General features: G+C 40.0%; 1 protein-coding gene across 1 annotated transcript in view; it reads right to left on the reverse strand.

Annotated features, from left to right (window-relative positions):
• The window catches only part of LOC126409172 (sodium- and chloride-dependent GABA transporter 2-like), a 13,425-nt gene extending 3,436 nt beyond the window's left edge, over nt 1-9,989 (reverse strand). Inside the window, exons 1-9 of the mRNA XM_050075136.1 lie at nt 9,951-9,989; nt 7,793-7,995; nt 5,260-5,394; nt 5,028-5,168; nt 4,719-4,803; nt 4,510-4,642; nt 4,222-4,356; nt 653-756; nt 425-549 (exon numbers count right to left, since the gene is read on the reverse strand). Coding sequence (XP_049931093.1) covers nt 425-549; nt 653-756; nt 4,222-4,356; nt 4,510-4,642; nt 4,719-4,803; nt 5,028-5,168; nt 5,260-5,394; nt 7,793-7,982 — 1,048 coding nt within the window. The 5' untranslated portion in view covers nt 7,983-7,995; nt 9,951-9,989. The remainder of the gene's footprint in view (nt 1-424; nt 550-652; nt 757-4,221; nt 4,357-4,509; nt 4,643-4,718; nt 4,804-5,027; nt 5,169-5,259; nt 5,395-7,792; nt 7,996-9,950) is intronic.
• Between the last annotated feature and the right edge of the window lie 1,536 nt (nt 9,990-11,525).

Genomic DNA, 11,525 nt, shown 5'->3' on the forward strand with positions numbered 1-11,525 from the left:
ATATATATATATATATATACATATATATATATATACATATATATATATATATATACATATATATATATATATATATACATATAGGTAATATATATGATGAGGTGTGTAAGTGCATCACCAGAAAATGTATGTTACAAGCTATAGTTAATATTAGGGTTAAGAAATAGAGAATGAACATAGTCTGTAGTGGGTCCTCATGAGTACACTCAGAGTGTGACCTTGTTGATCACAATTTGCAGACCCAGCATCTGACAGCACCATAAGGACACATGTGACATCTAGGAACCAAAATCCAAATGTTGGTTCTGACAAATTTTATGCAGTTTAATTTAGGGTTAGGAATTTGCAAGGAAGTGAATGCAGGTAAGTTCTTAATATGTACAAACAAATTTAACACAGTGTCTTTCTACAAACCATCCCATACCTGATTCAGCCACAGTTAAGATGTCACTACCCAACTCAAAGGACATGAAGCCGAGGACAGAGAAGACTGCAAAGCCAGCAACAAAGCTGGTTAGACTGTTCAGTGTGCACAGGAAAAAAGTGTCTCTGAAAATAAATAAAAAAACACGATTACGTATTGTATCCTGCATCACATAAACACTTATGGGAATGGAAAGTGAGTGCATAGAATAATACTCATTTTCCTTACTTGTAGCAGTTGTTGTTGTATTTGTTGTAGCTTCCCAAAGCTGGCAAACAGCCAAGGCAGACACCATAGGAGTAAAGTATTTGGCTCCCAGCATCCATCCACACCTTGAAATAATGACATTAGTTGTGACTGGTATATACCTTTTAATATTTCATCATTACATTTTTATACTTATCATATTTCTGCCACTTTGCCCCTTCCATCAGCCACATTCTCACTCTTTAAGACTTTCCATTCTCCATCCATCCATCAGATAGCCTCAGACTTTCCTCCCCGTCCCACTCATCTGTTCCTCTTTTCCCAGTTAACCCCCTCCTGCTGGCAAGATCATCAACGTTGCTTCATGCCTCTGCTTTCCATCTTCTGAGACCTGTAACTTTAACCCTGTAACCTGAACCCTAATCTGTACCTGCCTTCCTTCCTGTCTAAAAGGATGTGCACAAGGCCAGGCTGAAGTTGCCCAAGCAACAACCTATTTGCCCTCTGTGGCTGAGCTGCTCCACTGAAGCAGATGTTCTATTTTTGCTGTTGTGGTTGCATACATAAGTGGCCAATAATTGCTAAAGCTGGACCAGATTAAATCACAATCATCCAAAATTTCAATACTTTTTGTTAGGTATGCCCCTGCAAAGCAATGCCCTATGACTCCTGTCTTGTGTCATTGAAGCATCCAAGCTTGGTTTTGTTGCTGTTGTGCCCTCTGGGTGAGTCTTTTTAAGTTGTGGAAATGCTTAATGATGAATAGTTTAACCAATGGGATGCCCTGTGAATAAATATCTCCACATATGCTTCAGAACAATGTGCAGCTTGCCACATTTGTATCACTGTGCGCAATATTGCCTTCTAATTTGCAATCACATAAACCAAGCTTAGCTAGCTAGCTGGTTAACATGGTAAATGGTAAATGGACCTGCATTTGTATAGAGTGTGCCAGGGCTGACGTCAAAACCCGGAAGTTTAGCATCGCACTGGTTCCCGGAAGAGAAAGTGAATGTGATTTTTGCATTGCGTTTTGGATTATGTCAGAAAATAAGCTCTATGGCTAACACAAGTTTATGATACTTACAGGTTTTGTTCAGTGAGATAATCTTCACATATGAACACCTTTCATACCGCATTTGAAGCTTAAATGCAATCGCCAGAAGTAAAAAGCTAATGTTAGGCTTTAACGGACTTACATGACTACTCCACGGTCGCGTGACTCTTGACGTCACGGCCACTAAGCTTTCAACTGATTTCGGCCACTTTATTTTAAAAACATTGTATAATGGGGAAATCGGACTGTTTAAGCTAAATAAGAAGCTGTAATAGCGGACTGCCAGCACTCTCGCCTGTTCGGGGGTGATGACTATTACTGTCCCCGACAGGGTTTGTAGTCGTATTGAGCAACTTGTTAGCAATCGCCTTTTTTACGACACGTAAAAGCTTCAAAATTCACAAGTAGGGTATTTACTGACGTGTTTTATGTCGTAGAACAAAACCTGAAACTCGCTTAAGCTTTTGTTAACCACAGACCTTATTTGAGGCATTTTACCAAAATACCATTCAAAAAACGTATTGACTTTTAGACGAGAGAACTATTATATCTGCACAAAGTATTGTAAATTTGTTTCATTTTTGAGGTAATGTTAAAAAATGTGCTTTTCTATAGTGGGCTAACCCCCAAACAGTACAGAGTGTTAAAGAGCCCTTTTTTCAGGTTAGAGCAACAGAGCCTCTGTCAACCTGCCATACATGCCACTCTCTTAGTTAACCCACTAGATTTCCACTAACCCCATCTCTCCACCACACCTACCTCCCAGCCTATCACCTGTCCACACATCTGCCACTCTTGCTGATCCACCTCATCCACCTCATCAAGCCAACTGCACTCACCTGTGGATCATTACCTCCTGCCAGTATAAAGACTCCAGCTTCACAAACTCTCCTTGCCAGTTTGTTCCTTGTCACTCATGCAAAACTTTCCAGGATTTATTTCCAGACTGCATCCTTGTTGCTGACCTCACCTGTCTCTGGCTCTCCTGCTTCGTCTGCTCCCCAGTAAACCACTCTGCTCTCTGTCCCCATCTAAGAGTTCTGCTTCTGACTTCCTGGTTGCTGTTCGCCTGTTCTCCATGTCTGTTTGGAGAGATCGTCACCCAGCTCTCCAAAGTGAGTTTACCAGTTCATCCATCTGTGGACTTCTGTGCTGTGGATTGCTTCGCCGTGTGGCTGCACATTCCACCTTTGTGTGTGTGCCGCGGATTCCACTCATCATCGCTGCTGTCAAGACCCTAGCTGCCTACAGTTGGTTTTGCACCAGTGTGTTGGCTTCTCCCATGTGTACTCCTGGTTCCGGACTCCCTGCTTGTTAGATACTGCGTTCTGCCTACTCCTTCACGGTACCATTGCACACATTTGCACTGTTTGCCATTTGTGTGCATCCAGCATGCGCCACTGACTCACCTGCTCTCCGCTTCGGTTTGCCACACCAAGCACTTGGGACTGAACCTGTGTTTTGGAAGGTTCCAAGCCAACAAATTGACTCTCACTGTTTTTTCATCTGCCTGCTCACTCTGTGTTAGACAAGTAGTTTCATTAGACTATTACAAACTGTCCTCCCCTCTTTGGTGCTGCTATTTGGTTCTAAACACACCCGTGACACCCTCAAAATGTCTGCACGCATGCCTGTACCTTTTACCTGCCCCAGTCATGTTAACCTTTGGATTCTCAACAACTTCTGTTTGGACCTACAACCTTCATCTGTAAGCTCATGTATAATCACCCTATCGATAAATCACTTACTTATGCATCACTTCCTCTCTGCCTGATTGTCTGCCTTTAGGTCCTTTTCTTGCTGCCTCATACACACCCGTTTGACAGTTCCTTCTAAATTGCAACATGAGCAGATGCTGCCCTGCTCAAGTTCCCAGGAACCTCACTGGTGTGGAAGCCCAAGGAAGCCAGTAAAACCTCTTCAGCGTATATACGCCCAGAGAGAAACTTATTGGAATAAATTATTTTTGAATATGGTATCTACTGAAGTTCTTATCTTTTATCCTTACCCTGATTAATAGCGCCTAACTGCTCTTGCTACATCAGCAGTTGCTGTGGATGGACTACATTTTTTACATATTAACGTAATAGCAGCGTCTCTTATCCACAGCAGCTTGCATACTGTATGACGTCTTCACTGACGACTGATAAGCTCCCTATACAGCCATCTGAACTGAAGGATAAGGCTGGAGTTATTCCATGTTCTACTTTCTGCCTACAAATCAAAGTACAAATCACATTGCTTGTGTTCATCATAATGTAAGAACATGTCACTCAGTACAAAGTTGTTGTTGTTTTTTGTGTTTTTAATGTTTTTTTTGACAACAATGGAGATGTTCAACATTAGGCTTTGGCTATGTGGGCAACATTTGTTAGTAGGATCATTTAATATTTGGTTTTGGTTTTTGTTGATTATAAGAAAATAGATTTTTTTCAGCCTCATCCTAATGTTAAAGTCAAAGTGTGCCAGTGTTAGACAAATAGTGCTACAGTGTATCACATACATCCACTCATCAGTCACACATAAAGCTCACCTGAGGATCAGTCAGACGGGTCGGATCAGGAAAAAGGTAAAATCGAATTCCATCTACAGCTCCTGGCAGTGTCAGACCGCGGATCAGTAACACAATCAACATCATGTAGGGAAAAATGGCTGTGACGTAGACGACCTAAGAGGAAAGCACTGATACATACTGACTTCAATGGTGGTCGCGATTCACATCACAGTTAAGGTTTTAATGAATCTGACGTTCTATTAACACTGCACTGATAAGAAGTGTATTCTATTAACACTGCACTGATAAGAAGTGTATACACCTTACCTTTCCTGATGTCTTAACTCCTTTCCAGAGACAGAAGTAACAGATGATCCAGCTCAGCAGAAGGTATCCAGCCAGGTCCCAGCGGATACTACCCATCTCCTCAATCCCTCCAGACAAACCCAGAACTCTCCTCCTGTGCACAGAAGGAAAAGTATGTCAAGATACATTTTTATGATTTCAAAACAATTTTCATGATATGAATTACTTACCGCCAGAATTCTTCAACTGAAGATGTTGCATTTTCATTGATCTGGCCATGAACTGAATCATCCTGACTGAAATCAATGCAGTTCTCTAGAGGTGGAAGAGTAAAAGGTAAAAAGTTAGAATGGCTAAAATATGTTTAGAATTTGCCACCATGTTGATAATAAGTCAACTTTGTGTGAAAACAGTACAACATTTTTTAAAACAGTACATGTAAGTACCTCCTCTAGAGTCAAACTACACTCATGTGTCACCCTTGACTATAGTTCTATACCTATACAAGGCCATGGCACCGACATAATGTAGATGTGTACCTGTGTTCCAGGTGTTGTTGCAGCTGGCCCAGGGGAGTACAGTGTGGAAGGAGGAGAAGAGGTAAAGGAAGGCCCAAGCCAAAATCACGATATAATACACCTCACCGTATAACAACATCAATTGACTGCCATAGCCTAAACCTGGTGAGAAAGATATGATGAAATACACTATTAGTGTAAAAGGTTATTTCAGATACTATGCATACTGTATTGAATATGTCGCTATCAGTACCTTCAAATAAAGGACATATTTTCCTCCAACAGGTGATTCCACCCTGACCAGTTAACTGTCCCAGAGAGACCTCCAGAAAGAAGAGGGGGATTCCACAGGTGAGCAGGAACAAAACATAAGGAACCAAGAAAGCTCCTGAAGGGAAAAGAATAGCAACGTAATCAGTTACAATGAGAAAAAGAAGATCAGAAAATGTTAAATATAGCCATAAGCAGTAATCCTGGGTTCAAGCCCTCTCTCTGTCAGCAGAAGGAAGCAGCTCAATTGCCAAAGTCAATGTCACACCAACAGCGAGCAGGCTTCAGGCTTCACAGAGATGATCAAAGTCACTTTAGTCAGTTTAATTAGTTTAAAAAAGGAATGATTATACAATTATTTATTACGATGTATGCAGCATTTCAATAACTGCACACTCAAAATCCAAACAAACCTGGGTGGGTACATTTAGGACAGAGTGCCAGATGTGTCCGCTGAGTTTAATCAGACTATTTGATTGATTGCAGCCATGTTTTTGGACCAATTTGCTCATTAATAATAGGATTGTGTATCTAAGTCCTAAGATTAGTGTTTATGAAGTCAAAATCCAAAAAAGACTATTCATATTACTGTTTTTCATAATATGCAAATTGGCAAAGAATCCATCATGGTAGCCTTAATTGTCCAAGAGGCTTTTTTGTAGAGGACATTAATATGTGGGTGGGTCAAATTTTAGCTCAGTCAGACTCATAGTGTGAAGGGTGTGGCCTGTCAAAAATTTTTTTCCATTTTGGACTGTCAGTTATATCACCATCATCCCGCTGATTGGGATCAAATTTGATGTGAAGCATTAGAATATCATTTCTGGTTATGGTTTTGAATTTCGTGTCTCTAACTCATTCTAGCTCACAGTAAATTTAGCAAAGGAATGATATGGCATATAATGCTAACTAGGCCACGCCCACATGCAGCAATCATTGTGACACTTCATTTTTGGTTGTTACTCTCCCCTAGAGCATGCGTACACATTAAGTGAAATTCTGTCCACCACTGCACCACCGGCAGCACGGTGGTTAGCATTGTCGCCTCACAGCAAGAGGGTTCCCAGGGTGGGGGAGCCCTTCTGTGTGGAGTTTGCATGTTCTCCCCATGTCAACGTGGGTTACGTACAGCGTACTCCGGCTTCCTCCTACAGTCCAAAGACATGCAGGTTAATTGGTGACTCTAAATTGTCTGTAGGTGTGAATATGAGTGTGAATGGTTGTCTGTCTCTATGTGTCAGCCCTGTGATAGGCTGGTGACCTGTCCAGAGTGTACCCTGCTTCTCACCCAGAAGCTCCCCCCCCCCCCCCACGACCCCCTCACAGAATAAGCAGTTATGGAAAATGAATAAATTAATGAATCTGTCCACCAGGTTTTGAGGTACACATATGTTGTATTTCCCAATATGTACGTAAGATATCTACCAAGATTTATGATTATTGGACAAGTTGTTAATGAATTTTGTCCAACTTTGTTTAAGCCCTGCACATTGCCAAGACTGTCTGATTGATGCCATCCACATTTTTTTAAACAAATGTGCTCATTCAAATGTGTGCATCTCAGTCCCACAAGGCTGTGTTCCAATATTGGTGTGGCTAGAGTCAAAATCAATAAGTACATTCATTTAATTGTTTCCTCATTCTGCAAATTTGCCAAAAAATCTATCATGGCAGACTTTTATGGACCAAGAGGTTTTCTTTTGTAGAGCTCATTAAGCTGCATATGTATGCCAAATTTCAAGTCAGTCGGACTAATGGTGTTAGGGGCGTGGCCTTTCAAAATTCTGCCCCATCTGGGCTTGACCCCTGATTGAATACCATTCTTTCAGTCTGTTCTCATCTAACTTTCTGCTGCACAATACAATGAGACTTTTAACCCATGTAATCCAAATATGTTCCAAACACAATAAATATTGTAATGGTGGATATCTACTCTTAACGCACTCAGAAATAATTAGGGAAAAATTGATTGGGATACTTATTTATTTATCTATTTATTTTCCTGTCCATCCCAATAGACGGAGAATCTGAACGCAGAAATTACCTAATAGTGATATCGCATCAGAACAGTATTTCCCCTGTTCATTTTCCAGTGACACTCAGATCTACCAGCTATTCCAATGGATAGATGTTCTTGAAAAAATCCTGAGTAACAGCTATAAATCTTTCATGTAATTTTTTTCAAATCTATAAGCAATATAGCTTCTTATTTTTTCTTTAAACACAGTTTAAACACAAATTATGTACTTTAATAATTTGATTAATAAACCTATATGTGCCTTATGCTTCTTCCTTGCCTTACATTCGACCATGCTTGTTAAAAAAAAGGGGCGTGGCTCTACTGCAGTCCACTTTAGATGATGTGGAAAAACTTAGATTGGCTTAAAGACACCCCATTAAATAAGTCTGTGTATTTGGGTGGAGTCAGATGACAGTAATCATAGATCTAGACATCCTAGAAAGGTTATGTCCATTGGAATGGACGAGGGCTCTGAGCAGGTTAATCATGTTCTTACCTCCTCCATTTTTGAAGCATAGATATGGAAATCTCCAAACATTGCTCAGACCAATGATTTGTCCCATTACTGACAATATGAACTCCCTCTTGTTGGCCCACTGCCCTCTCTTGTCACACTTTGCTGGAACATGATTTGGATTGTTGTCATCTCTCATCAGACTCTTCTCTGGATGACCTGCTGGCTCCATCAGGATATGTCTGCTGTGTTGAAATGTAAGTGATGAGAAATTATTCATGTTAGGCTGTTCTTAAATACAGTATTTTTCCTGCTGTATTTTACACGTGTGTTTAAAAAAGATAGGCTTTATGTCCAAAGTCTTTAAAGCAATAAATAAATCTAAAATTCTACTGTAGTTGAAATTTCCAACCTGTAATATACATTATCTGCCTTTAGGTTGATGCCCCAAAGGTACAGTCCTAAAATCATGGTCATGGCCAATCGGGCATCAGTGGTATAAAATGTTGACAATTCATGAAATTATAATTCTCTCTGTACACAGTCTCTCTGGACTTTTTTACATGATGTAAAGAATAAGTAGATTGATTGATTGATTGATATTTTTTGTATCATGCACACTTACATGTGCCCAACCCTCAAGGGTTTATAAGACACCACCACAATGACATTGCAGTAACAATCAGAAGTTTATGTAATGTCACTACGTAAAGAAGAGAATTAGGAACTAACTATTAGTCAATGGTCAGTTCTTAAGTAACAACTAATCAAATGTCAAAGCAGCTAGTCAATGAGGAATGAATAAATCAGTTAAAAATCAAAGTCAAAGTCAGCTTTATTGTCAATTTCTCCACATGTACCAGACATACAGAGGAATCGAGAAGACGTTTCTCTCTATGCCACGGTGACAGAATAAAATGCACAAGCACAACAGATAAAGACAAGACATTTTCTAACACTAAAGTAACAATAAAGTGCATAACAGATAAAGTTACATGCTACATGTGACGTACATGCCCTTACTAATACTAAAAGTAAAAAACAATAAAATAAAATATAAAATATAAAATCTATAAAAACTAAAATCTAAATATATATAGTAGTGTAGTACGGAAGCCCTAAACGGCCATACATACAAACATTTTATTTCCTCCGTTTTCCCGTGATAACGAGATAATTTTCCTCCGTTTTCCCGTGATAACGACATAGTTTTCCTCCGTTTTCCCGTGATAACGAGATAATTAATTTGAGAGATAATGAATGAAACATGATAGGCCTGAAATTTCCATCACAGTGACATGTCATGCTGACTGACGTCTCCTTGAACACCAACTTTAAGCCTAGTTCTCTGCTTGTTTGTGTTTTGTTTTGTGTTTTGCAGCGTGCATATCAGTCTGCTCCTCTCACTCAGGAGAAACTGGACACAAATAACCACCCCGTGTGTATCGATACCTAACGTCAATGGCGCCACCAGGGGGTCCGACTACCCGTAACTCCGACCCGCTAATCTGACCATGCAGGTCTACGGCGAGTTTTATCGTTTTAGTCCCATAATGTTGACTGCCCATTAATCCGACCATTTTAATGCCATTATTCCGACCGTCAGATTTCATATCCAGTTGTCCAACCGTCCGTTAGTCCGACTACAACACTTCCAACACCAAGCAGCCTGTGCATTTCTCCCTCACTGTGCCGGCACGGACTGTGAGGACAGTTACTTTTATCTCATCGAGGGAAATCACATCCATCTGCTACATGTGACATACATGCCCTTATTTGGATAACACATCCTGGTATTTCCCACACATAAAGCCTCGCGCTCCGTGTTAGCACTTGCAGAGGACAGGCCCGTAAAATAACTTAAAATCCTCGTCCAATGGCCAAGATCCTTCATCCAGTTACAGGATATGGATCAAAAAGCAATGATACAAACGTGTACCGACGGGATATGGGCAATAGCTACGTGGATGAAACTAGTTAAAAGTTAAAAATCACAGAGCCTCTGATACAAGCTCCCACTTGCTGGGTAACATCAAGCAACAACAAATAAGCAGCAATATATGCATGAAGGAAGGATGATAACGTTCTCTTAGCAGCAGCATTTATTTTTCAGAGTTAAAAGAAACAAGCAAATGCATCCAGATTTTTCACACAGAATGAAAACAAAATGAATGCCCATTAAATGTCAGAAAATACTCACAGAGCTGTATGAATGCCTCGTTAGTCTCGGTTACCTCTGCACCTGTTGTGCAAGATTGATAGGCGTTTCGGAGATGGTGGTGTAGAGAACAGAATTTGCCAATTCCTCCTTATGCAACGATTGATTTCGCAAGTGTGTACAGCAACTGATGATTAAATTTTCATCATCTGAAAGGAATAGCCTACTTCCCTCACAGACTGATATTTACACATTAATGACTCATTCCGTTTTTACCATAAATTTATAAATTCATGTTTTTGTCGCATGCCTCTAGACGAAAGAACAATCCAAAACCAGGTAGTCTTGATGAACTGGAGAGAAAGGGTGGCATTGCCGATGAACTGCCAATGAACTGGAGAGAAAGGGTGGTGCCACCCTTTCTCTCCAGTTCATCAAGACTATCTGGTTTTGGATCATACAAAACCATATAACATTGCAGTCCCATTTAGTTATGTTCACTTACCGTTTCTCTTTAACTCAAAGAGCTGTGTGTAACGTTATGTGTGGTACAGACAAGCATTTGCAGCAGCAGAGAAGCTGCATGTGGAGACTTGTTGTTAATGACAGAGTTTATTAAAACAATCGAAACTAACGTGCTGGTGAATGACATCGTAACCAACCAGGTGCACTGTTAAGATAATACAACTGTATAAGGAGGCCTTTTATGGAGCTACATTAGGGTCAAATGTTTTGTACTTGAAAAAATAAAATTTGAAACTGAAAATTAATGTGTTGATCTTGAATTTTGAAAAATACAACAATGTATTCAAAATAAAAATAAGTATATGAAACTTTTTTCAGGTTTAATATAATTTTGATTCACTTTGGTAATTCTTTTGAATGAATAATTTATTTTCACTTTTCACTTCCATATATATATTTTAACGTTTGAGGTCTTATTTTTTTCAGTTGCATGTTTTATCTTTTCAGATTCAGATCTTATTTTTTACAGTTTCAAATCTTATTTTTACTTTCAGATCTTTTTTTTTCAGTTTCAAATCTGTTTTTTGAGTTTCAGACTTTTGACCCTGATGTGGCCCTCTTTTGAACTGAGAGGGGTGTGGAATCATGAGTGACAGTGCCTTCAGGGAACGTAGGAACTAAAAAAATTCTGACTCAACACTTATATACACCATATTGATGTGATTGGCAGCGTAAAAATTGATGCCAGTCACAAACTTCCATTTAGAAATCTATTTTAGACAGTACTGAGCACCAATTGCGGTATAAGAGCGATAAATTATGCCAGATTTTGCAGTTCAACAGCCACATTTTAAGTGCTGATATGTCCGATTTCCACATAGCACTGTGAACGCAGCGTAGTGTCCACTTCGCTTGCGATGATGGCGTCCGGTCGGTCGGGNTATGTCCGATTTCCACATAGCACTGTGAACGCAGCGTAGTGTCCACTTCGCTTGCGATGATGGCGTCCGGTCGGTCGGGTCAATCTGCTGCCCAGATAGCACACATACATCTGGCCGACGTCGGCCCGATGTATCAAGTTTACATCGTTAAGACGTAGCAGGGAGAGCGTTTGCTCATTGCCAAGACGTCGCTGAGACGTTGGCCTTTAAT

The sequence above is a fragment of the Epinephelus moara genome, chromosome 21, assembly GCF_006386435.1.
Source record: "Epinephelus moara isolate mb chromosome 21, YSFRI_EMoa_1.0, whole genome shotgun sequence".
In the NCBI taxonomy this organism is placed as follows: Eukaryota; Metazoa; Chordata; class Actinopteri; order Perciformes; family Serranidae; genus Epinephelus; species Epinephelus moara.